The following is a 27,636-nucleotide window of genomic DNA, read 5'->3' as shown; positions in this document are numbered from 1 at the left end:
CACCCAAACAAATCATAATCACAAGTTCACATCCACAATTTTATACAACACAATGTATTAATATCGTTTTGTCTTCATCCACACCTACATATATAATCTGAGGCGTACGACAACCTCTGCGCGCAAGGCCATCCTTATCCACTATCCACTCATTTTATGGTCTTAGACTAACAGCTCCATTCTTATTAGTAACTTGAGGAGGAGACCATCCAATCACAATAGCTTTCCAAGTTTTACTATCAATAGATTTGAGAAAAGCAATTATCCAATCTTTCCAATATGAGTAATTTGTTTCATCTAAAACTGGAGGATGAGTTGTTGATCCACCTCTTCTGATCGAATCCATTTAACACTCAATGAACTAGTAGTCAACCCGCTCTGATACCAATTGAAAAGAAGAACACACAATTAACTTGGTGACTAAAGCCCACGATTAGGTTAGTAACTAAAGTAACAACATGAGAAACAATACAAAAAGACATAATAGAACACCAACATGTTGGTAACCCAGTTTGGTGTAATCACACCTACATTTGGGAGACTTTTAGCCCAATTGCAAAGATCATTTTCTAAGATTCAAGAACTTCACAAGTACGTAACTTATCAATAATCAACTATCTTAAATGACACGACTTTTACAAGATAAACGTTCAAGCTCCCCCTAAACCACTTGATGTGTGAACAAGGGATTCAATCTAGGTTCCAACTAGATTCATATGCTTCATGCTTCCTTGTGTCTCAATGTCCAAGCTTCCCCTATGAGGGACTTCTCATAATAACCTTCAATGTTAGGCTCCCCTAACTTGCACAAATCTTTTCAGCGAAGTGACTTACAATGCTAGTAACAAGGTGTTCAACACCACACAACATGCAAATGAGATAAAATATAGAATCTCTACTTTTTTTTTCTAGTTGACACACCACTTCTATCTTCCACATAAATATATAAACCACGCCAAGCTGAATTTTATGTCAAGACCAACATAACAACCAAATCCAACTTTCGAGAACATATCCTCTTATAATTATTAATAAATATTAAACGTAAGGATTTAATTTGTTAATAACCACAAGGATTTGATGCTACAATTTTAAGTTTAATAAAATAAGCCAACCAAAATCCCTAACAATTCACTAATATGCAAAACCTTGTAATCTCATTTACCTAACTAAAATTTGAATTTAGAGGGAAGAAGAATTATTGAATACAACATTTAACATCTGTTCCACCACATAATCTGCTACGATTTCATGGCCTAGAAGTGGTGTTGTATCTTGTTGATCTTCTTGGATATGCGTAGTGAAAACGTCATTTTGTTTGAGATATCCAAGATGATGCATCAAAATCCAGACACGAGTTACCAAACTTCCTCCTTGTGTAAGCTGTTTAGCATGATCATACCATTCACATTCACATGAAATACGTCCAAGCAATTCCACCCACACATTCCCTATTATTTCCCATTTCTGTGACTGTTCTAACTTTTCAAGAAACCCTGCAAGACGAAAAGCATCCAAAACCCTCGACTCCTTTCTCTCTTCTTTAACAACCTCAATATTCAACTCCAAATTCTTCAACATATTACTTCTACACCTATCTAATTTCTCGTCTTGCAATAATTCAAGCACATGTTCACTAGTAGCCTTATGCCTTATTTGACTCATTCCACTGGGAAATAAGGAAGGATGGTGCACTATAAAGTAAGCCAAAAAGTTAGACAGCGATACGCTATCTTGGGGTGGAATACAGGACTTTGATTCTTCACTCTCTTTGAATTTTGGCGAAGAATGATAGCAAAAATCGGTAGCAATATGCCAGATGAGGATGGATTGGTCCAAATCTAATTTTAGGCTCCAACCAATTTCATTATAACCATAATCATACTCTTGGTTAAGTACCAACTTTTGCTTTAGTTGTTGGAAGATATGTGCTTCAAGGTTATTAGAGATGGGACGCTGTACTGAAAATGCTGCTATGGTTTTGGTGCTGGGGAATTTGAAATAATAGCTATCATTTTTCTGTTCCAAACAATGAGAGATTAGATTGTACTGAGAAATAGAATTGGAGCATCTTCTTTTCTTGAGAGACCATCCACAAAGAGAGATTAGTTTTAAAGCAAGACGAGGCAGGGGATTGGAAGGGGATTGAGTGGTCAATAACCAGATTACATTCCAATCAGAGAATAGAAATAAAAAAAGTGAATAGATTTCAATACTCAAAGCTCCAGAGAAGAGGAGAAATATGAGATTCACATAGGTTGAAGGATATTCCTGCTTATCAATCAGGCAATAGGTGAGAAAGGCGATGACAAGAGAAGAAAAGGTAGTGAGGCGAAAAAGACGGCCACAAAGAGAATGATTGATGGAGGCTTTTGTGTAGAAGAAATCATACATGAATCCAAGCTCAAGCTCAATGATTTTGAAAGCAGATTTAGATTCGAATTTTTCGTAATAGGAAAGGCGATTTTGTTGAAGATCATAAGAGGTCGGACCCAAACCTACAAACAACCGTTTGTCTCTGATGAAAAAGTAGTAAGCAATGCGTAGCACCTCAAAATCTTGCACCTCCTCTTCATTATGGGTAGTAATTGGAGAAGGAGTTGAAACGGCGAGAAAATCTCGCAAGCGTTCAGCGGAAGCGGATCTCAAAGCCCATATCTTCTCACTATTCTTGATTACCCCAGCAATAATAACAGGAATGGAAATATAGTTCAGAGAAGTTGGTAGCAGGGCTTGCAAGAAGATGTAAATTGAAGCAGCAAGAATGGCAAGCATGGAAAGAAGGGTTCTAAGCCATAATTCATTGTCTTCCATTGAATAGGCAGTGATAGTGTCAGAGCCACCTAAGTGAAGTAGTAAAAAATGAGCTAAGAATGCTCTAATCATGTACATGGGGTCGGTGAAATCGTCATAGCAGCCGGTACCATATCTTTCGACAAGCATGACGAATGAGAAATTGGCAATCCAATCAGAAAAGGTGTATGCAATTAAGAGAAAGAAACGAAGGAATTGGCTTGAGCTGCATTTTCTTTTTAACCCCAAAGGAACAAGAACCAGCTGCACACATAAACTTAGAAACAGAGCAGCTGAAGGTTCCCATAGGTACATGAATTCCCAAAAAGAAGGTGGAAATATTTCCATGGGATCCAACAAGATGAAGATGATCTAATCTAATCCAATCTCTACTTGATTTAGGCTATGAGAAAGGGAAACAAGGATGTCTTTCTTTGTTTCTATCTATGGTTGCGAGAAGTACACCTAATCTACTTTTGGTGAATCAATATATAATCTATTGTCTAGCCGTTGAGAATGACAAAATTATTTGATTCTAATAACTTTTCCCTACACTTAAAAGCTGAAGTCTTTCTTTCTTTTTCGAAAAAGAATTAGTCTAATTTGTAACAAATAGGTAGGTGTAAGATTAATATTTTCAATAATTTGAAGTTGAGAGGTTATTGAGGAAAAGCAAAGAGATTCAATGTTGTTGGATGCTTGTGGTCTTGTAGGGGTTCTTCAAAAGTTGAAAGAGAAATAAAATGGGAAATGATAGGGTATGTGTGGGTGGAGTTGGTTACGTATTTAATGTGAATTTCAATGTTATGATCCATGACATTAACATTTCTTACTTTATATTCTTGTTTTTCTTTTAAAAAATAAACTTGTTTGATAATCTTCTTCGTTCTTGTTTCTAAAATTTGAGAAATATTATTGAATACTCAACTAAATTTAAGAAATAACAGAAAAAAAAGATGTTTATATGAGAAAGGAAAATTTAATAAACAAGGATGTATTTCTTTGTTTGTATGTATGGTTGTTTCTTTTCATAAGTCATCTACAAGCCTACTTCTTGATTTTTGACTTGGACAACCTTAATTTCATAGATATTTTCATTTTAAAAATTGTGTTACCGGTTTTAAAAAGAAGGAAAACTTTATTCTTGTTTATCATATTTTGCATGTTTCAGATGTAGGTTTTTAGGCAAAAGGAAGAAGTATAGCCCAGCGACGAAACGTCGGGCAAGGAAACAACGTGACCAACAAAGTGAAACGCAAAGCAAAGTTAAACATTTTGAAGCACTAGCGGACAAAAGTGATTGGTGCAAATGTTAGAAAAGGTCAAAAGGACATTCCCGACGCGGAAACAACTTTATCAAAAAATTAAATAAAACTCAAAATGTCTTATTGCATCACACCTCACCTTTTTCACTGTTTATCTCGAATAAACAAGACTCTTGTATTTCTACCAACTTAGGAACTTTCTACTCTACATCAAACTGTTACATGTGATTTGGTATCATGGGCATATGGTAAACACCCAATTGGTTCTCATTGGGTTTACAAGATTATAGCTAAATCTGATGGATCCATTAATTATCCAAAATTAATTTTTTATACAATATATCTTAAAAGGTTAACATACTATTTTAGTATTGGGTCACATTCCGAGCCTATATACTTTCTATACATTAGCATCAATATTGAGATCATCATCCATTCATGTGAACAGTTTTGGTGTCGTTGCCACATAAGCAAATAGTCAATCGAGTAAACATGCAAAAAAAAAAAAAAAAAAAAGAAAACTTAAGCAATGAATTTACAGTACCATGACGATTAATAACTATTTACTTTATGGTACTATCCTTTTATAAGTAAGAATTGTTTACTAAAATTTTATAATCAAATTGGATTTTGAAAACTAATAAAATGGTAATTCAATAATACAAGCATGTGTGTATATATATCTTTTTTTATCATAAAATAATAAAAACAAATGATTTTACAGAGTAAAAAAATGGATGAATGAGACTATGAGCCAACAAGCATTGAGTTTTGAAAAAAGAAGCAAACGAACTCTTCAACTCATCTGCCATTAGCTGTTTAAAGACCTGCACACAGCCCAGCATCGTTAGAGTTCCAAGCAACAAGCACAAGGCCAACTATAGCAAACCTGAATCAAAATTTAAAAACAAAAATTCAAGTGATACAACTAAGATTCAAAGCTCAGACTTGTGAAAATTAGAGTTGGGCAAAATCCATGAACAAAAATGAAAGGAAAAGAAACAAAGAAACTTCATGTATGATCTTGATCAAGAAAGGGAGAGAAAAGTGGTTCTTTTTAACTTTACACCAATTGTAATGTACAAAGCAAAGCAGCAAAGAATTACAGAAAGCAACCAACTTCTATGATACACCACAGGGGCCACTCACAAAGCTTCTAAGAAATTACATCTCACCGTGAAGGAAAGTTTCATTTCCCATGAAAAAGAAATAATAATAATAATAATAATAATAATAATGATAATGATAACAACAACATTGGGGCCGTACCAAGGATTCTAAAGAATATATATAGAGAAAATGAAAAAGAACTGTGCGGGACGATTAAATCGCTAACTTCCACCTGCTTGTGGCTCAATATACAAGGGGACGATCAAAACTCACCATCAACTTGTAGCACAAGAGAAGAGAAACTAAATCTAACTCACCGCTAGCAACTTGGTTCTTGAGAATATCTTGTAAAGGCCTATCATTTGTGTTGAAAAATCAGAATTTCATCTGCTATTTTTGTGTTAAAGATCCAATTGGATATTTCTGTATGAGGCATAGTGCTATATACAGACAGCATTAGAAGGACCAGGCTGCAGACGACCCAGAATTCAACAGAGAAATCAACTACATCCAAGCAAGAGAACCCCGATCATTGGCAACTTGTGGGCGACCTCTTGTGGGTGTCGGTGGCCGATTGGCATTCAGCTCCTGTTGTCCATTGAACCAGTGGAGTTAATACAGATACAACTGACATTAGAGTGAGAGCCATGGAAAAGTAAGGTCACCTGCATCCATGTATCCTCCATATGGCGTTCTGGAGACGTCTCTGGTGATGATATTGCAGGTGGTATGGGATGAATGAGTTTTGGAACAACAACAAGATCTCTACCCAAAACTAAAATTGCTCCAGCATTATTTGCAGTTCCTGTACAGAACATAATGTCTTAAAGATGTAACAAGTAAAGCGTGTAAGCGGTATAATTGGCACACATACCACAATAATTGGTAGCAGAGAAAAGTGTAATTAGATGTCCTTGAGCAAAACGTTCAAACCCATCCATAACACATTCGTGAGCACGTACTATCAACTGAAGATCGTTATTGTTACAGAATTCCATGACACGATCGGGCTGCAGCCAAACAAGACACCCATAAAATATTTGGGATTATAATCATGATCATCCTCTTGCCTATGTTTTAAACAATTTAAAATCGAATTCAGCCTAAAACACAGGGACAAGTTGGCACAAGCCAAGCCAAATTTTTTGGGGAAAAAGTAACACATCTTCATATAGAAAATGACGAACAAGAAGACACACCCAGAGGAGCATATTGAAGTGAGCAATAACACCAATATGAGATATTTTTATTTCTTAGACAATAGACAAGACGGGTTTAACTTTTAAGCTAGTCTCAAATGTATGTAATTCTTCAATCATATCTAATTGCAATTGTGCATCCCTCAGTGTAAGGAGGATGCACACAAATCGAGAATGATAATGGTCTAAACTTTAAAAATGAAAAGAGTTAATTGTCCTTGCCTCTACCTGAATTACTTCCCAGAGTTTGAGAACTAACAAGCATAAAATACACAAGTTTAGTTTTATTATGGACTATAGGAACAACGGAGTTTTTAAATAGAGAGAATCTTATTCCTTCTTTTTTTCCCCTGATAACAGAATAGAGAGCATCTTGGATAGAGCCCCCTATCTTATTTGGGCCAGAACTTAAAACCCAATTAGAATAATAGATAGAAGGAAAAAAGAACAGAGAGGAAATATAATCCACCCACCCCAAAAGTAACTAAACCAGGACCTCTAGCATTTGGTCGTAATCCTTCAACGCTGTCGTTCTCCGTGGGGTCAGACCTAAAGAAAAAAGAGGTATGAATAGAAAAATACAAGTTAAATGCATGGCTATCATGAAAAAGTAGGAGACCATCAAGGCTGTGTACTAACCACAACAAGTCCATAAGTACTATTGAGCCTGCTTCCATAGTTATAGGACGCTGAAGACTCTCAATCTGCTCCACATGGTTAATCGACCGACCAATACCGCCATGCATGCAAATGATCTTTTTTTCAATCAAGGCTGCCAAAGGGAGCCAGTTAAACAAACGATTTATCCGATGCCATGTCCAAATTCCATCTCTTTCACCCTGGTCATTGAGTAGTAAAGTTAAGTTAAAATGAACCAACACAAAATACAGGCATGAGATACAACTATTTTATACCATTCGTTCAATGCACTCAATCCGAAAGCCAAAAAGGGCATTTATATCTGCTGCTTCATGGTTCCCACGAATCAAATGCACATTATTTGGATACTCAACCTGCAATATTTATAAGAGACTTCCCATGAGAAAAAAATCAATTAACATGCGAGTGACAATTAAATTATGATAAATACAAATATACTATGCCAAAAAGAACCTTTAAAGCTAGCAGAAGAGTGATGGTTTCCAGGCTGTGTTGGCCCCGATCAACATAATCTCCCAAGAAAAGATAATCAATGTACCTAATAAGAAGTCACCAGAAGTATGATTAAGCACAATAAAGAAAAAGTATGATTAATGCACTCACTCCAAAATATTTATATTGGAAACAGTTAACTATCCCATAGGGCTAACCCAACGTTGTCCAATTCCATACTAAGAAGCCTCAAATAGGCTTCCATAATACTTATCAAATGTTGATTATCTAACCTCTTTTGAGCCCGCCATAAAAGTGGACATTGTTATATTCTTTACTCTTTCTTTTCTTTTTTTTTTGTTGAAGTACAAGTTTAGTCCCTAAAATCAAAGTTTGTATCTATTTAGTCCATATACTTAAAAAGTGCCTAATAAATTTATGAACTGTCAAATTTGTATCAAGTGTCTAATAGATCATCAAATTTTTAGTTTTGAGTCCAATAGGCCCTTCAGTTTTCAATTTTTGGTCTAATGGGCCCTCAACCTACTCAACATTGTTTTAATGAACATTAGGGTCTCATGGCATAAAAGTAAATTTTATATCTAATAGATCAATGAAATTTTTAAAATGTTGGATATGGCAAGATTAAATAGACACAAAATTAAAAGTTAGAACAGCCATTAGACATTTTCGAAACCAGATAAATAATGGAAAGTTCAAGGAATTGGACACTTTTCAAAGTTAGGGAACCAAACAGACACAAAGTTACAAGTTTAACCCATTTTTTCTTTTTATAAATTTATATATATATATATATTCTTTCTTTTTTTTTTTAATTTAAGAATCTTGTAATCATTACCAAAAAATTTCTCAAAATATATCCGTTTGAGATTTGTTACCTTTTATAGAAAAAACAATGATAAGCAAATCAAAAAATGATTTCACAATTTTATCCCAGCCTTTAAGAGTTGTTCGTTTGGTGAGGAATTTAGAATTTCCATAAAATGGGCATCCTGATTATCCTATTTGTTTTGTAGGAATATAAAATACTGCCACTCAAACATCCTGAGATGTCCGAGCATCATTAGAATGCCCATACAAGAGTAATCTCAAGATCTTTGGATGTCATCCTAAAATTTGGTTTCCAAAAAAATATGTTTGCTATCTTTTTCTTTTTTCTTTTATATTTTTATTTTTGTTATTATTATTTGTTTTCTTGAAATGGAAACAAGTATCTTCGTTGAGTTAATGAAATGAGACTAGAATCAAAGTACAAACAAAGATACAAAAGTAGAAAGAGCTAGAGGATCAACTGGACCCCAGACATCTCTAACAAGTTTGACATCCCCAAGCAACCCTAGTAATACCAAATTCAAGGACAAGCTATCATCGACAAGGGACAAAAGAATACAAAAGAAAATACTAAGATCCAGCAACATCAATAATAGTAATTTGGAAAAATAAAAGCACTCTAGTTTAGGCTTAGGTCTATCTTCTTTGAGGCTGAATTTAGCCAAAAATTCCTGTTCTTTCACTGCTAACACTTGCCAAGGAGTCATAATCAAAATCTTCCTCTATCATAACATTTTTTGGACTTGCAGTGGATAGAACTTCCCTCGTTAAATTGAATTTTCTATTCCGAACTGGAATAACCAAATTAGTGACAGAATGGTGCATTTGGAACCGAATGCCCGTGCATTCTTTCATTTTTTTTCTCAATAAAAGTTGCTTTAGTCAGGAAAAAAAATGAACAGGATGCTTGATGGAGAAAGCTAATTATATTGTGACTAAGTATTAATCCCTTTAGTGTATTTGGTTGACTGCTCTTCATGGCTCTGCTAAATGTCCGTGGCAGGTTATCTGTCCGACCATTGATCTGGTTGCTAGGAAGCAGACACGAGACACGACACAACACTGCGACACGCAAATTTGTAAATATGTAGGGCACAACATGTTGGGGACATGCCATTTTTAAAAAAAAAATTATTTTATGTATGTGTACATAATTATTAAAAATAATATTTTTTATTAAGTAATAAAAGAAATTAATACTGGTTTTTTTATGAGTTATTAAAAGTTAATAAAGGAAAAAAATAAATTATTTCAAATGATAAAACTGTTGAAAATATTTTAGAGTATAGCAAAATTTCAGAATCTATTTGACAGATGCTTTCTAACGGTGTCCATAGTGTCCATAAATGTCACTGATAGACACTGGTAGGTTACCGATCTCTAAACTCCCCTAATTCACTGGATGCCCAACCACCTCCCATCTAACCAAGTGAGAGCCCACCTCCCATATCTAATCTTATACATTTCTTGATGCATTTGCAAACCGAACTAGAAGCCCTAGAAAGGAAGAAATAGTAGACAAAAATGCAACTGAGCATCAATTTAATTAAGGCAAGTCTACTTGCTTTAGAGAAGAACCCTTTCTTCCACAATGACAGTCTCTTACAAAACTTTCTCACATAGGTTTCCAAAACAATGTAGTTCTCTGTTTACCAAACCACCCAGAGGAACCCCAAAGTAAGAAGAGGGAAAGGTACCAACCTCACAGCCAAACACCTCCACCCACCTCCCAAACTTCTCTGAGTCACTATTACCCAAAATTTGACATTTGTTCCTATTAATTTTCAGGCCCGACATATTTTCAAAGAAACCAACCATATGGTTTAGGATAAAAAAAGACTTCTCTTTCCCAGAGCAAAAATAACATAGTACCGTCCACAAACTAAAGGTGAGATAATGCCACTTCATCCCACCAACCCTAAAGGGCTCAATAATATTTCCTTCCACACCCTTTAAAATGAGGCGAGTCAAAACATCCACCACCAACAAGAACGGGAAGGGGATAAAGTGTCCTCGAGGCTTGAATCAACCCTCTAGGCAAGCATTAGTGAGGATATAATATTGGACATTCCTAACACAGCCTCATATCCACATCCTCCACTTGTAACCAAATCCTTTTTCTCATCGACCCCTTATCCAGACAATCCCAATCAACATGATCATAAGCCTTCTCAAAATCAAGCTTTAGCACAACCCCCTCCTATAATCCTCCAAGTCTTCATTAGCAATTAGGGCTTGGTCCAAAATTTGTTTCCCCGCCAAAAGGCTCCTTACGCCTCAGAACCAGTGGTAGCCATCACCTTCCTTAACCGATTAGCAAGAACCTTAGCAAGGATTTTATGAAAATTGATAATCAGGCTAATAGGATGAAAATCTTTCACCCTATTGGCGTTCTCGTTCTTAGGGATTAGACACTAAGTTTTCCACCAAAAAGCCATTCAAAATGCCTCTTTCAAATAACTCTTTAAAACCCCCTCCAACCCATTTTTAATGAGATTACATTTATTCTGAAAGAAAGAAGGTTATAGAAAAGTTGTTAGAACCAAGAGATTTGTCCCTACTAGAGCTAAAGACAAGGGCTCCAATCAATACCTTCCATAAACGACTTCTCCTTAATCATTGGGCTATAAAGGCTAGAGAAAGATCTCACAATCTCCTCCTCAATCTCCTTACTGTTACTCATATAAGCCACATTCTCCAAGAGTAAGGAACCTATGTGATTCTTATTCGTCCTACCACTTGCCACTCTATGAACCCAGTGTTACAATCATCTTCCCTGGCCCATTTAACTTTGGCTTTTTTATTCCAGCTAATATTCTCTTATCTGATAGCCTCAGAAAAAGCCCCTTTTAAGTTATCCTTCTCATCTATCTAAGAGCTATCCAAAGGCTCATCCAACTCTAGAGCATCAATTTCCTCAATTCTATTAAGAATTTCTTTCTTCTTAACTTGAATGTCTCCACACACTTCTCTTTTCTGAACTCTAAGCTTACACTTAAGCACCCTCAACTTTTCCATAAAACGATAACCCTCCCATCTTCCTTGAACTGGCTTATTCCACCAAGATGAAATATCAGCCTTAAAGGAAGGGTGCTCAAGCCACATATTTTCAAAAACGAAACAGCCTCAAACCCCACTTCATTAAACCTGACGACAAAAAGATTGGCTAGTGATTTGAACTCTTCACCTTCGCTATCCAAGAAAGAGATACAAATGGAATGAATAATGATTGCCCCTAACTACCTCCGTGGCAACACACAACCTTGTATTCCACATGAAAAAAATACCCCTCAAGAAGCCCAATAGAGTCTAAGACATCCCATTCAACCCTTCTTCTTTTCCAAATACTGACTATTCTCCTATTGCAAAAAGCGCTTCTTTTAGTTTCCATCAAAATAACAATATCTAGATCTTCCTATCTAAACACCTACTTCACTGCCTCCTTTTTACTTGGTCGTCCAGTCCCTCACATTCTATGAAGCTAATTTTAACATTTAGACATCAAAGTCCCCGCCTCCTTAGAGGCCTTCTTCGCTCCATAATCATAGAACTATCAAGCTTCCTTAATTTTGTAGCAATCTTATCACAGTCGCCCTTATGTTTTTTCTTATCCCTTCTTCTTTCTTCCCCAAATCCTGTTCATCTTTGACTCCCTTACTGCTCATACACTCCCCTCTATTAAATCCCTACTGACTTCGATAACTCTTTGCCCCCACCAGCCAGAGAACCCTGATTACCAAGAGAATTGAGATGGTATAGAGGACCCCCAATAAAACATGCATGGGATAGAAGCTCCCCTTTAGCCCCAGACCCATCACCCACAGCATGAATCACCGAAGCTAAACACAGGCCATCTCTCTCCCAACCGAAACACAAAGGAAAAAGGTAAGACACACCCTGGGTAAGAAGCACATTGCAGAAAAACAAATGGGGAATGAAAGCTCTCAAACCCAGCCTTGCAACTGCCCCTCCAAAGTTAAAAGAAAAAGGAGACACCAAATTCAAGAGATTGGCCCCCACCCCATACTCACACCCTCAACCTAACAAAAGCACAAGGCACCAAAGAAAGAGGGCTTACCTGACTAGCCAAGTTGTCTTACTTACCACCGGATAGGAGAGCGAAGACGACCTATGCCCAGCCAAAAAGAGTCTTTGACGATAGGTGAGACGACCTGATCACCTCCCTTCAACACTCTCAATCCATCCAGCTCCACAAACTGATTTCCACCCTTACACTCGTTCCAACCAACTCAAACAGACTAAATCACTGGCTCCAACGTCGTCACATGAACGGCATCACATTAAAAAACAAGACCACCTCGTGCCACCATAGGAGAGAACAAAGAAAACGCCTTCCTATGGAAGAAGTCAGCCGTCTCAACCTCCCTAATTTTATTAATTGCCAGCGTCGAAAGGTCGATGGGTCAGATAAAAAATCCTTGTCTTCAGCTACTAAGTTTGATTGTCCAACTCCTGACTCCAATTCCCATCGAATTCCAGGATGCACTTTGGCCTTATGAGAGGTATGACCTTCCATCCTGTATGGCTATTAGCAGAATTAGGACCATGGTCTTGGGCTTGAAGAACCTATGGGTTCCCACATTCGGATGGGCCAAAGGAAGCCCACTAATAAGTTTTCCTTTAGCTAAAATAATCTTTTTATTCAAATCTTTACCAACCCCGTTAATCCCCAAATTGGGTCTTAAAAGGCTAAAGCATGCTGGGCCAACTAAAGACAGGCTAAAGCGCCACAGATCAGACTTAATTGTGCTTGACTATGACCGGACGCAGAATCTCATCGGAAAAGAGAAATCCAAATGGCTCACAATGCAGCAGACTGGGATGTAAGCATCATCAAAACCTTTGGCCTTGAAACTCACCTCCTTCAGCCAATCTGAACTAAAGAAGGGAGATTCTACTTCATCTAACCCTCTGCACCAACCAACCAACGAAGTTATGAACTCCTCTATCCTTAAAATGGAGGAACATCGAGCAATGAAACCTAGGAGGGATAAGCACCAGAGTGCTGAAACCTAGAAGCTGTGAAACCCAAGTGATCCTATAACTACCTTGGTTCCTAACAATACCCCATCTCCTAAAAGTCGACGTCTCGACCAACTACTCTAGCGGTACTTTACTCAAGGCCTCACCTGGTCAGAAGCCTCTGTCGTTTCCACTCTAGAACATCAGCAACATAGCTCTAATACCATTGTTAGATACTTAAGCACCTTAGAGAACCACACTCCAAAAGCCAGCGGCAGAAAATGGCAAAATATTTAAGTGATGGCTTCAATGTGAAAGCCAAGAGGGAAATAGAAGGTGAGGCAACCACATAACACAAACTGAGAGAGCGAATTTTCTGTAAGTTTAGAGAGAGAAAAGCCCGGGGTCTTCTTCTTGGTGAGTGTAGTCAACGTTGAGGGTCCCAATCCGCAATGGGTATTGGAGACAATGTGAATCTCATGCAAAGTGTTTTCGAGCATGGGTGATTTGATCGGCGTGGGTTTTTCTTTTGGCTTGCAGTGGGTTGCTCGGCTTGTGGGTCTCCAGTCAGAGGAGGCAACTCTGATGGTTTGGGTCTCAATTTCTGATGGTTTGGGTCTCAGCAAAGGGGCTATTTTCAGCACGTTGGTTTCGATTTCAGAGGTTGTATTGTGCACATGATTCTCTTGATACAGTGAGTGTTTGGACAAGTTTGCTTAAGCAGTTGGTCTCGAGTTTAGAGGCAAATAATTGTGGTTAAATTACAGTGTTTCTATCTGTTGATTTTCTCTAATTTGTATTCTTTGATTGTTCTTAATAAAATTACTCCAAGCTGGTTCTCAAAGTGGATGTAGACCAAATTGGCCAAACCACTATATATTATTGCGTTCTCTGTTCTTTGTAATTCCTCATTTGATTATTTTTGCTGGTTGTGCGTTCTCTGTTTGAGCATGGAGTTCTTGGTTCATAATTTTACACTAGCTATGGGGTGGACCATCCCATAACTACCTCGGTTCCTAACAAAAAGCTTTGAAACCAAAGTCCAAAGGGACACATGGGTGGGAGAGCAAAGTCACTCAAGTACTACATGGGTCATCCCATTCTAACCATTGTGGGACGAAGGCATTCCATAACTACCTTGGTTCCTAACAAAAAGCTTTGACACCAAAGCCCAAAGGGACACATGAAACCTCAATATGGGCCAAACCTCACAAGGATTCCTTTCCCTCCTCTAAACACTCTGCATTCCTCTCCCCCAAATATCCCATGATACTACTGCACCCCTGGAAATCACGCAAAACCTTTGCCCTTAGTAACGGTAGCAATTCTTGAAGTTTGTGAAATAGAATAGAAGAAAACTAAGGCTATTCTATTAACCAAAATTCTAAGACCATGAGAGAACTCTGCCCATGTTATCCGAAATCGACACCGAAAATGTTCAACCCAAACCCAGTTTTCTGCTTTTGTTCCAATGGTAACAGTAACTAACTAACTGAAGGAATGCAGCACAAACACAACTTGCACAGAGAAAGCAACTTTCTCCCAGAGTACAGCACAAGGCCAATCAACCCTTGTATCTCTTAGCTCTCTCACATTTCTCTTTCTTCTAACAAAAAAACAGGGGCCTACCAATATCATGGGTTTCAAAATGAATATTCTCATCAAGGAAGAGGTGTTTGCGATCCCAAGGAAGTAATAATACTATATACTATAGAGTAAATGTAAGACAAAAACTTACGCAATGTCCCCTGCTGTAGAAGGTGCACCATACTCATCAAAAAGGCGCATGAGATCCCCAAATTGACCATGTAGATCGCCAAATATCTTGATTGGAGCCTTGAGCTCTAGAACACTTGGTTCAGATGAAAATATCTTTTCAGCACTCTCACAAAGGTCAGCTATTTCATTACAATCTAAAAAGAATTGCCGGCGAACAGGAGGCTTCCATCCACGAGGTTTTAAGAGATGAGCTATGACCTGATAAAATTTGGGGAAAAGGAGAAAAAAACTATATAAGAAAAATAAAAATGGAAAAAATCATTTTAAGCAAACAAAAATAAATTTTCCTCAGAGAAATAAGGTGCCAAAGAAACCCACAAGAAAATCAGATACGTTGAAAAGGGAGGGTCAGCATCATGCTAATGTTAGGGGAGAAAGAGAAACTATATGGAAACAATATTGCTGCGCCAGCCCCATTTCTCCAGTAAAAAATTAAAATGAGAAATATCCCAGAAGATTAAAGAAAATGAGAAACTCTAAGTGAACATATTGCTGCTCCAGCATCATTCTCAAGTACAAAGATAAAATAAAAATATCCCAGAAGACTAGAAAGTACTTCGAAACAGACAGCCAGACACAATACCAAACAAAGTTAGACTGTAACTTTAAAGAAGGTGGCGACTACAGAAGTCAAGCATCATTTTCATTGTAAGACCATAGATCTTCGAGTAAGAATTGCAATCTACAGCAATACAAAAATTTTGTGTTTGGCACAATTCCAAAATAAACATTGAGCAGTATGAACAATAAACTGGCTGAAGCAAAGAGGAGAAATAACTCAAGGTCATCCAATACAAGCAAGACTTGCTGTCCAACGTAGCAATGTACAAAAAGATGCATCAACCTAATTGGATAGCTTTCAACTTTTATCACTCACAATTCCACCCACTATCTGCACGTAATATTGCCATTCTTTTCTCTACAATAGACCTCAACCTCAGAGAATATTCTGGATCAAATGTCAGTCAAAACATTAGGAGTGTCAAATCTGGTAAGATTTGACCCCCCACCCCCAACCATCATTGATAAGAAGATTGGCAATTCCCCTCAGTTTAACTAATTACGTAATTTTAATATACTGAATAGTTAATACCTTTTTTGGGACACTGTTAATGGACATCTGTCGATCTAGGAGCTTTCTTGCTGCAGTTGCACTCTCTGGGGTACCATAGCTCACACGACGACCTTCATTTTCAAACTGGTCAATTGAAAGTTGCCTAACCATACCACCTAAAGCCCCACTAGTTTCAGCAGCTATAACCACCTGAAACAAATGGGACAAATTATCAGCCATCCAGTTTGATTTAATTAAGGTTTAGTTACATAGTAAATGAGATCACATTCAAAAGGGTAACCGAAATCAAAGACTGACAGCTCTATGATGCAATCGAACTCCAGAAGGAACAATGTTATTCAATGCATCTGAGTCGGGCTTTATCAGACTCGATATTTGTGCCCCACTAGGAGTAGCCTCTGCTCCTCGATCTCTGTCAGGCAGTTCAACTTCCCCATTGTCTTGTTCTTGTCGGGCCTTGGCAGCAGCCAGTGTTGCACTTATAGCCTCAGCTTCTGCAGCTGATGCTTCAACCAAATACTCAACACCTTTGTTCGTTCTCCTGAAAAGCGACCAGATGTATTGGTCAAGAACACAAGGAACAAGTATTTGAAGAAAAAAACATCGGCTCAGGAAACTTTTGCTCTACCGGGGGCCCTGGAGTAGAGCATTTTCAGTGCTTATATCAGTATACATGTCACCATTTACAGGAGGAGCTACTGGGTTTCCCAGCACTACAGCACCATCAGGAGCTACAACATGAATGGCATGTCTACTCCTATCATCATTAAATCCACATTTTCCTGCCAGCCGGCCAGACTGAATGCAGGATGTAGCTGCAGCTGCTGCAGCATGTGAAGCTGCACTTGTTGTTTCAGCAGCCGCTTGATCTTCAGCAACAAGAAGATCATCAAGCAACACCCCTAAAAAATAATAGAACATGTTATTATACCACAACCTTGTGAAACAAGAGAAGAGTAGTACTGAAAAATCAAATCAACCAAAATTTGACATCAGAAACCAATAGAGCTTCCATAAGACCATAACCAAATTAGATTAGGCAACACTGTAAGCTACAACACGGTAAACTGCTAATTAAAAGCATGATTGAACTCTTAATCTATCTACAATGCAGTAACAGCTTGAGAATGAAACCAAAAGCAAACAATGCTCATGAGCATGATCATCACACATATGAAACCTAAATCCTACAAACTTGCATTGTCCGAAAATAGATTCAATCTGTCAATATTAACAAATTTGGACTGTCCTTGATAAAACACGAGACTTGGTTAAAACACAACTGCACTACCTATGAAGTTCTAAATAAGTTATTGAAGAAATGAAGTTATCGCTTGCTGTAAATCAACACAGGAAAATTTAATAATAGACATCTCAAAGCCAGAAAATTCAGATACTTCCATTACTTACCACCACGCAAACCACCATAAATAAAGATTAAGTCACCCACAGCAGCGGCTGCATGCCTACAACGTCTAGTTAACTCAACTGCAGCATCCCCACCAGCAGCATCTGCACTGTATCTTCCTGTTCTCGGACTTGTGACAACCGATTTTGTATCACACCAGATCCCTGCTGCGGTATCCAACACTGCAAACAGTAGAAGTACAGTAAAAAATTGATTGTTTAGGTTGAGAAGATTCCAGCTGTTTTATTTATTGGTCGTTGTTTCAAGCTCCTCAGGGTTTCAGTTTTTGCTTTTATTGATTCTCCTTTTTTTAGTCTCCCTTTGGAGGATTGTATCCCAAGACAATTGTCTTCCTTTTCATCCATTGTTAATACATATATAATACAACATGGCAGCATGGATGAAGTAATTACTAAAATTACTAAAATCACAAAAATCCAGAACCTGCAATACTAGATGAATCTTCCACCATGCGCCCCCCACCAAGTGCCCCTCCAGAAACATGGAGTCGTGCATTTACAAAGACCTGAAAGAATTACAAACGTATGTCCAGACTTTTCATGGTGTACAGTTATAGAAAGGCCAAAATAAAAATATAAATATAAACAAACAAACAAGAAAAACGAAACAGATCTTACAGCAGCATGTTGGTATCTTGCAGATGGTGAGACACCAGGAGCAATTGCCCATTCCCAACGGCCATCTCTGTGTTTAGCTAGCCCATAGGCACTTGCCAACGGCTAAAAAAACAAATTAGAAATTGACACCGTAAGAAAGTAACATTATCATATAATGCAGCATAGGTAGCAATTAGCATACTCCAAAATTATAAATATAACACATGAGACACTCGTGACAGCCTAAACTCTAAGAATAGTAAACAGTTTTTTCTCTTTGGAAATTTGGGATGAGAGGATTCGAACCACGGACCTCTTGGTTCTTAGCTTACACGGATATCAGTTGAGCTAAGCTTTTGTTGGCAAGAATAGTAAACAATTGAATTATGTACTGCAACTGAATTGATTTCCAACGAGACAACAGCCTAACAAATACATGTAAAACTGATATGATCCTTATGATATGACAAATCACTCCCACCGGTTATTCTACTAACATTGCACGAACCTTTTTTTTTTTTTTTTTGACCCAAAGGAGGCAGAGACTGAAATAACAAGAAACAGACTGGTGATTTTTAGGATCTGGGTTTTGAAACCTTCTTAGTGGCTCTTATATTTCTTCTCTATGTTGTTAAATGTATCTCTTTGTATCTAGAGTTAGACAGCATGCACAGACAAAAAAGAAATAGAATAAACAAAATAAATGGACGCTATTGCACCACATTGAATACTCATGACTTGTTCATGGTCTTCTACCTCTACATTCTTTTGTAATTGTAGTCTAACTCATAATTACACCAGTTGGGAATCTTTTTTGTAACCTATTCGTGTGTGGGGATTTCTCAACTTCCCCTCTTTAACTATTAAGCACAAAAAAAGTGTCAGAGACTCATGAACAGGCATGCATTATATTTTAACAGGAAACAAACTATATGAAAATATACAATAAATTTGTGGAAATAACCTCCATTGTTGTTTGGCATCAATCCACACACAAAAAATACTGAAGTAACCATCCACAAATAATAAATTCTATAGAACGATTGACGACATTTTAACTCACCACACTGTTGGCATCCCTTCCTCCACATAGCAGAAGAAGACCATCAGAGCGGGCACTTGCAGTTGCATACCTAATTAAAGTATAAAAACCTAGATTACTGCCAAAGGATAGATAGTAAAAGAATGTTCATAAATCATAATTTCCAGCAATAAAATTATCAAACTTAAATCCATAGCTCAAGCCAGACTAAGCTTAAGATAAGATAATTAAAGCCTCCAACTATAGATTACGTTTTCACCCTCACATATTCTAATTGATCCATTAATCACTCAACTTAGTGAAGTGTTAAAATTAGACCCGCCCATTAATGGCCTTAGAATCTATCTCGCACTTTTTTTTAAATAGTTTCACAGAACCCCATTTGAAAATGTATATCACCAAACATACCTTATCCAAATCCAACCTCAACACCAAGTTTTTGAATTATTATTGTATATCTTATTAGGTGTTTCACTGTCACCAAACTAAGCACTTTTCTTCTAGGCCTTGGCTTTGAAAGATTTGCAGATCTTTTCAGAGCTCTGCCGTTTCCTTTTCCTTTGTTTATTTCAACCCTGACACACCTTGTGACACAAACAATTACAGACAGACATGCGTACAAGTATAAATGAGGGACAGAGAAGTTTATTTTAACTTCAACATGTCGGTGGAAATTTGAACATCTTATCTTATCGATCAAATGATATATGTCTTAACCAATTGAGTTAAGCTTATATCGAAAAGTTTATTGTAACTCCTTAGGATTGAGGAATCCTTCCCATTCTTTTGTAAATTTCATACATCAAAGAACTATTTCTTGTCAAAACAAAAAAAAGAGAGAGACAGAGAGAATGGGGAAACTTACATGCAAGGAGGTGGACCCTCGCCTTCAGGTTCTAACTTGCGCCATTCATAAGGTTTGGCTGCTGTATCCAGCGCCCATACATCAGTCAATGGCCGTTTTCCTGAGTGGTGTAAGCAAATAGTTAAACAAGATCCATCTAAAACAAAATAACTAATTTTGTAAGGAGGTTCTCAAATGAACCAAGTGAACTATGCAATTATAGTGGCCATGACATAAATGGAAGGAATCATTTTGGGTGGTTTACTATGTGAAAACAGATTGTCCAAGAAACTTTTGATGGAACATTATAAAGCTTAAAGATAACACTGACAGATTCTTTTATATTAGGATGGACAATGGAAGGAATACACCCTTTTGGAATGATAGATATTTGGGTGGAAACTCGTCCTTTAGCTCTAAGATGAACAAATGTTTTAACAAATTCTAGGAAGAATGATATTTCAATTTTGTAAGCTTAGTACGAAGATTCTAAATCATGGAAAGTTATCATAACTCATGCAACAAAATCTCCGAGATCGGGAAATAAGTGAATTTTCTGAGCTTTTACAATGGATTTAAGAGTGTTCAAATTACGAGATAGGACGAAAAAAAGGCGCTGGTCTCGAAAGATGCTGTTGAAATACACAGTTTCCATGAAGTTCTATTTTAAAAAGGTTGTTGATTCTCCACCCATATCCAAGTATCATGGATTTGCAATATGGAAGACATTCAACAATAGTGAATATTTTGAATGACTAATTCTCGTAGAAGGGTCTAAATGTGACTAAAAAGAATTCAGAGGAGATGACCCTAATCCCTACTTGGTGATCACCTCAAACCATTGTACAGAGGTAGGAATGTAGGATCCTTCCATTTCCACACAAAGGCATAAACACATTTTTTAAGGCAAACGAGTGTATTGAGCAGATTAGAACAAATTTTTCTCTAAAAAAATGGGCACGAACACTTTTCATTGATGAAATGAAATGAGACTGATGCTTGAATTACAATGAGAGAATATAATCATAGGAAGATAGGAAATGGAGGAATTAGCAGACACACCAGGATATCTTAACAAGGTTGACACACCCATAGCACCCTCATCACAACCCACCTTAAAGTAAAGTACAAAATTACGTATGACTTAAATAACAAAATACATAATTAGCTTCCAATAATGAAAGCATTCCAGTTTAAACATATATCCTGGATGGAATAATCAACAAAATCTTTAGAATGGGAGCACCGGGATGAAATCATATTTCATTGATTAGATGAGAAGATCGGAACAAATCAAAAGTGGAGGAGTTTCTAATAGAACCCCTTTTCCCCTTTCTAAAATTCCAGCTCATTTAAGGTCCCTAGTTGAAGAATGTGACTTAATTTTGGTTTAATCGTTCTTTCTCTTCTCTTGGTAGGTTTAAAGTTTTGTTTATTACAGTTCCAAGATGATCAAGAATTTGTAAGACAACTGATACCTTTGAAGTTTAGTTCATATATATGTGAATGGTTTCGAGTATCCAAGCTCCTTTGAATCAAGTTGATTTTAGTTTTTAAGTCTATTGTTTGAAGAAGAGTTTTACCTCGGGGTTGGTGTCCTCTCAGGCCTTTTCATGTCCCTCTTGGAAGCCGAGCAGTATCTCGGTCTGGACAGATTGAAGTTGTTAGTCTAGTTTTTGTTTGAATTCATGAGTTATATTGTATTGTATTGAGTGTGTTGGTTCTGGTTTGTTGTTTTTTGTTTTTGTTTTCTGTATTAGCTTTTCTGTTTTTGCTGTAGTCACCTTTGGGGTTGTTCTTTTTGTTCCCTAGTGTCTCGTTGTATTTGGTCCTTTTTCCTTTTTCATTATATGAATGGAAGTTCCGTTTCTGTTTCAAGAAACAATTATTAGAACAAATCAAGCATTATCCAAGTTCTTGGTATGGTTTTCTTTTAAAGAGTTTAGCAGTTACTGCCCCACAACACTACACAAAATCAAACATGTCAAAGGACCCCCAACGTAATTAATTCTTGTTGATTACATTCATTTATAAAACTACATTCATTTAAAATGACACAAAGTGACTTGCCATCATTGCCGCCAACTACCATGAGGTATCTTTGCCCCACCAAAGCCATTACATGTCCATAACGTGGCCCTGGACCAGGACCTTGCACAACAACCCTACAGGATTTGGAATTATTTATTATTAACACAAAACATAAAAATAAAACAACAAGCAAGGAGATATCAAAAATTCTAACCTATGCCATCTGGGACGTTGCTGTGTGAGGTCAAGAACATGAAGATCCTCAGAAGATAAACCAGCGGGACCAATTCCACCCTACATTGAAATAAAGGGGCCTAAATAAATTATAATATTGATCATAGAAACTAAAGTGTGATTCCTCATGTGTGAGAACTTAAGTGGGATCATTGACAGCAAGATACCTGAATAACTACCATTGTTCCCACTGCAGTTGCCACATGAGCGGCCCTTGGGGTGGGTGGTTCTCCAAGTGGAGTAACCCTAAAAAGATAAAAATAAATAAAAAATTCATTGACTAGAAGTAATTCGTTGAGATGTAAAAGAAAAAGAGGAAAACATGCCTGCATACTGTTCTGCAGGAGGTATCTCTAGCCCATCTAGTGGCTTGGTTTCAATGGGTCATGTGTTATTATCTTTTTTTAATTTGGTATTCGCTTAGTTTTTAGGCTTTTTCTTTAACAAAAAGCCAAAAAAACTAAAAAATCGATCTCTGTTCCTCAACCCCTTGTTCCATAAAAATGTTTTTAAGAAATACCCAAATCTCCACATGATAAAGATTCCAGTCTAAAACCATGGTAAAATGCTCATCCTCCACTCCCAACTCTATCTTCACCCCAAAACCTTCTATTTTTATCCATATAAGCCAGGAGATAAGTTAATTTTTCTCAAAAGTTTAACCAAATAGTGTTTGCCTCCAAATCTCGTGATATCAACCCTACCATGAAAAAATTGGAACTCAAAATCTAATGAAATTAGCATCTTATTCTTCCCATCAATCACCATTACTAAGGGCATGTTTGGTAGAGAATCAATTTCAGATTCACTGAATTCAGCAGATATGCGTTTGGCAGACAATCTTACTTTTGTTTCCGATAACTGTTTTTGCATTATGTGATCCAAGTAGTGCAAATTCTGGAAACAACTTTTTTATGTTTTCATAGTATCAAGAATTTGAATTTTACATTTTGAAAAACATAATTATATTAAATACATATAAAAACATTTAGAAATACAATATGTCATGTTATAAACTCAACTCATTTTTTAATATGATATGTATTGTGTAATTTATTATAAATTATATAATAATGTAAAATAATAATTATATAAATTTTTAGGTTAAATTACAAATTTGGTATGTGTGGTTTTAAAGGGATAGAGTTTAGTCTCTATGATTTGTTACTAGAATTTAGTCCTTTTGGTTTGATAAAATCATAGAAAATAGTCTAACTCATAGGGACTATTTAGGAAGGTTGTCAAATCATAAGGACTATATATGATATTTTATCAATCTTTAGGCTAAACTCTAACCTTCTCCCAACAAAAGAGACTAAAATTGCAGTTTAACCAATTTTTTAAACATAAATTATTTTCATATTCAAACTAATAATAGCTTATTGTCAACTAAATCTTAGTGAATGAATAAGACTAGTTTTATGATTTATAAATATACAGTATGAAACACATTTAAACATTTTTTAAACTATAACCCAATTTTCGAATCTGCCACCGAACACATATCTGAAAACACAAAATGCAACTTTGTTTTCATCGAATCCCTTGTTTTCAAATATCTGTTTTCAGATTCTCTGCTAAACAGGCCCTAGGTCTCCAAAATGATCACGTCACCAATTCTCACAACCTCACCTAAAATCCTCCAGATTCACACTCCTAAATACAGATGCAAAACCACAAAAGGAGGGGAAGGGGAAGGGAAAAGTGTTGATGGTGGGTTGAGGGAGAAAACAAGAAAATGGAAGTGGATTAGCATTTAGGTTTAAGTTTAACCCAAATTAAGATTATTTTCATTTTAAAAATAAAAATAACACGTGGCACATTGAATTCTGGCCACGTAGAGGAATGCAGATACACCCTGCAGACAGTCTGCAGGTAAGTTTCCTTAAAAGAAAATGAGTTGGTTAGAAATAGCATTCTCCAAAGCTTACCTGGTCCATTTATTTGTTAAAACATCATAACAATGCACATCAGCAGTTGCACCAGCTAATCCTGCTCAATTGGTGACACAAAATTGTCAAGGATAAAAGAAAAATAAAATAAAAGAGAAAAAAGCTATTAAAAATTATCACTATAGAACCGCCGTAAAGAAATCCTTAAGGGTAAATTTAATTACAAAACTAAGGTATCAATTAATGATGATATTTTGGTTCAGCAATTCAAATCAAATTATCAAAAAAAATTAAATAAATAATAAGAACAATATATCATACAGAACAAAACAAACAAAAAAAATCCCATATATAAGTTGAATTTTATGTTCCCTGTACTCAACAGAAGCCTTAACCGTATGTGTACAGGGAAGCAGAAGCCAAAGGTTGTTCCCAACCCTGTCAGGGGAGATACCAACCATCTCCCCAAAATTATCAGCAGACTAAAACAAAAGTAGAATAGTAAGCAACTTAAAACATTAAATTTCAGAGAGATTTTTTTTTTTTTTTTGATAAGAGACAAGTATATTCATATAACAAAACAGAACAGCCTAAGGGCGAGGGACAAGAGGGCCCTCCCCGGAAGAAGCTAGGGAACTAAGAAATGATGGCCTTCCAATTGTTGAAAATCATAGAAAGGCTATAATTACAAAAGTGTTTGGTGTAATTCGTACTCCACCAAGAAGCTGTGTGTTGAACCACAGTCCAAAAAGAATTAAATCTATCTTCAAAAATTCTGCTATTCCTTTCTTTCCAAATGCACCACAAAAGGGAGCGAGTCGCACATTTCCATAAGATGTTTCCTTTTGGGCTATAACCTCTAATAATGAGACCTTCAATCATCCAGCTATCAATCTTACTAGGAAGACAAAGCTCCAAGTCAAAAATACCATACAGAGTGTTCCAAGCTTTTTTTGTAAAGGGACAATGTAGAAATAGATGATCCAAGGTTTCCTCATCTTTAGAGCAAAGACAACACAGAGAGATAAGTAATCTTGCAGAATAAACATCACAGGCATTGGGTAAAAACCTCAACACTATAATCAATAGTGGGTGGTCATCGATCAGTCGGAGTTGGGGTTTTTTTTTTAACAAAACCAACCTCGAAATCGATGAGTAAGTGTCGGTCAAACGGTCAGGTCGGTTTAACACTTGAAAATACTTTTTGAAAATTCTCGATTTGAAACTTCCCAAAACCGACCCCTCTCATTTTCCAACCAACTGACTTCAGTTTGGTCGGCGGCTCGGTTTTTCAACCTATCATGCTCACCCCTAATCAATAGAGAGATGGTGAGCCTGAATATCCCTCAATTATTCAAGATTATCTGCATAAAATTGTGATGAATTTTGTTGATACCAAAAGGAATTCATAACCCAAGCTGATTAAAAGAAAATATAATAATGGTCCCAAGCACCTAGGAGGAGAGGAAAATAAATCTATCCAACACCTGGGCAGGAAAACAATTACAAATCATAAAGGTTCCTAGCAGGCAGATGCTCCCCTAAATTTCGCATGTTTCATGGGATCTTCAAATTGTAGACATAATCCACACTGTTTCCCAATGTCAGTTGATAACACTGAATAATCAGCACATGCTATAGAACTGCAAAATTACTAAACCTATATAATTGATGTAAGCTATGAGCAGAGAAGCAAGTTGTTCAAATTGAAAACAGATAAACATCATATAGAATGCAAATTGAAAAGAAACCCAAAAGGATGCGTGTAAACTCCATATACAGTTTCCAGATGATATTATCACCAAGAAATCTCAGCAGAAAAGCAGTAAGCTTCAGGCAACAACTCAAAAAGAGGGAGAAGCAACCAAAAAGTAAATGAAAATAGAAACATACGGATGCCAGCATTTCCGGCGGACGTTGGAGTCCCTGCAGCTGCAGAGTTGCCCTCGAGAGCAGTGGCACCGCCAAACAAGATAAGCCTCGGCCCTGAGTATCCCGGAGTCCCATCCTCACCAACAGCCGACACCGCAGTCAACGTATGGCCACAACGCGGCCCTGGGCCATCTTCCTTCTTATCCATTAACGCATTCACCACCGAGTACGTTGGCGCATGTCTCGGCCCAACAACTGAGATTTGCTGAACCTGCGGTGTAGACGACTGCTGCGGTTGGGATGTGGCAGGCGATTGAATTGGAGATCCATTTCCCCCAGGACTCTGCTCTCCATCTTGGTCTCCTTCCATTTCCGCAGGCGGCGACGCTGTGGTCTGGTCCTGCGCCAGATCGTGATCGACCTCGGACAACATAGACGAATCGACTTCCATTTCCCTCAACGCTTGGATTGAACCTGAACCCGAAGAGATCCGAACTAGAATTCACAACAAACACCAATCTCCATCAACATTGAAATTCCCAACCAAATCATCCATCCACATAACATCAACCAACTCCCATCGCCGGAACCCTAGAACTAGAATCCTCTGTTTCAATCAATCCCAAAAGAAACACTACAATAAAAAAAAAATAAATAAAAAAAAAAATCCCCGCAACCTCCTCTACCTCTTCGCCCGCGATTCCCCCACGTGAGGAAGCTCAAAAGAAAAAAAGAAGAAGAATCAAAATTCCGATGACAACAATCTCAGAGGCCCCCTCAAAGACATACGTACAATACAAAAGTGAAAGAAGAGAGAAAGAGAGAGAAAGAGAGAGATAGATGAGAAAGGAATACAAAGTTTTCTCTCTCCCAATAAGCCCAACTTCTGTCAAAAAATTTACCGGTACTGGAAAAATGAACGTCACAACAAGAACACGTCTTCCATAGAGGAATTAGGAATGATTTAAGGATAGAATTGAGATCGGTAAGAAGGTGAGGAATTACCGTGAGGAGGAGGAAAGAACGTCGGCGAAGGTGGTGGTGGTGGTGGTGGTGGTGGTGACGGTGACGTCGGCGGAGAGAAGAAGGAAGGAGGGGAAATGGAGGACTTTGGTCCAAGCCTTCGTGTTTTTTCTTTCTTTTCTTTTCCTTTTTTTCCTTTTTTTTTTCTTTTTTTTTTTTCGTTTAAACCGAAAATTTCACCTTCCTTCTTCCAAGGTGTTTTTTTGCTTCAAAATCCGCTGAGGTCGGGAGGGACAACTTTGTTTTTAATTTTTATCTTTCTCACGCACTCTTTATGGCGCGTGTCTCACCCACCTCACTTCTCTTCCTCTTTTTTCTTTTTAAGGTTTTGAAATGGATGATAAAAATAGTTTTCACTTTTTTTTTCTTTTTATTAAATACTTTTATTTCAAATTTAAACTAACAACTCATACATACCTACTCATCTTCCCAAACATTTTCATAAATACCAAAATACTAACATTATTTATAAAACAATAATTGATACTTCATCCCACTAATTTTTTTTTACGTATGACAAAATGA

The 27,636-nt window shown here is 37.0% G+C and overlaps 2 protein-coding genes and 1 non-coding gene across 3 annotated transcripts; all 3 read right to left on the bottom strand.

Moving 5' to 3' along the window:
* Positions 1-788: 788 nt before the first annotated feature.
* LOC101222078 lies at positions 789-3,581 on the bottom strand. The gene has a single exon (XM_004139100.3). The coding sequence runs from the start codon at positions 3,139-3,141 to the stop codon at positions 1,183-1,185; it is 1,959 nt and encodes a 652-aa protein (XP_004139148.1). The 5' UTR covers positions 3,142-3,581; the 3' UTR covers positions 789-1,182.
* Positions 3,582-5,051: 1,470 nt separating this feature from the next.
* On the bottom strand, positions 5,052-27,313 carry LOC101221842 (serine/threonine-protein phosphatase BSL3). Its single transcript, XM_004139099.3, has 21 exons — positions 26,110-27,313; positions 24,256-24,316; positions 22,492-22,570; positions 22,305-22,384; positions 22,130-22,224; positions 20,081-20,180; positions 19,237-19,306; positions 18,195-18,296; positions 18,001-18,082; positions 17,559-17,738; positions 16,777-17,050; positions 16,446-16,689; positions 16,167-16,337; positions 15,033-15,271; positions 7,481-7,565; positions 7,282-7,380; positions 7,007-7,206; positions 6,841-6,916; positions 6,043-6,178; positions 5,834-5,973; positions 5,052-5,756 (listed from the first exon to the last, which is right to left on the bottom strand). The coding sequence occupies exons 1-21, from the start codon at positions 26,537-26,539 to the stop codon at positions 5,673-5,675; spliced, it is 3,027 nt and encodes a 1,008-aa protein (XP_004139147.2). The 5' UTR covers positions 26,540-27,313; the 3' UTR covers positions 5,052-5,672.
* LOC116401858 lies at positions 24,566-24,694 on the bottom strand. The gene has a single exon (XR_004214261.1). It is a non-coding gene; the product is annotated as a U6atac minor spliceosomal RNA (small nuclear RNA).
* Positions 27,314-27,636: the final 323 nt, after the last annotated feature.

This window comes from Cucumis sativus, chromosome 1, assembly GCF_000004075.3.
Source record: "Cucumis sativus cultivar 9930 chromosome 1, Cucumber_9930_V3, whole genome shotgun sequence".
Classification (NCBI taxonomy): domain Eukaryota; kingdom Viridiplantae; phylum Streptophyta; class Magnoliopsida; order Cucurbitales; family Cucurbitaceae; genus Cucumis; species Cucumis sativus.
Note: the sequence above shows the minus strand (reverse complement) of the source record. Positions and strands in the feature narration are given on the sequence as shown.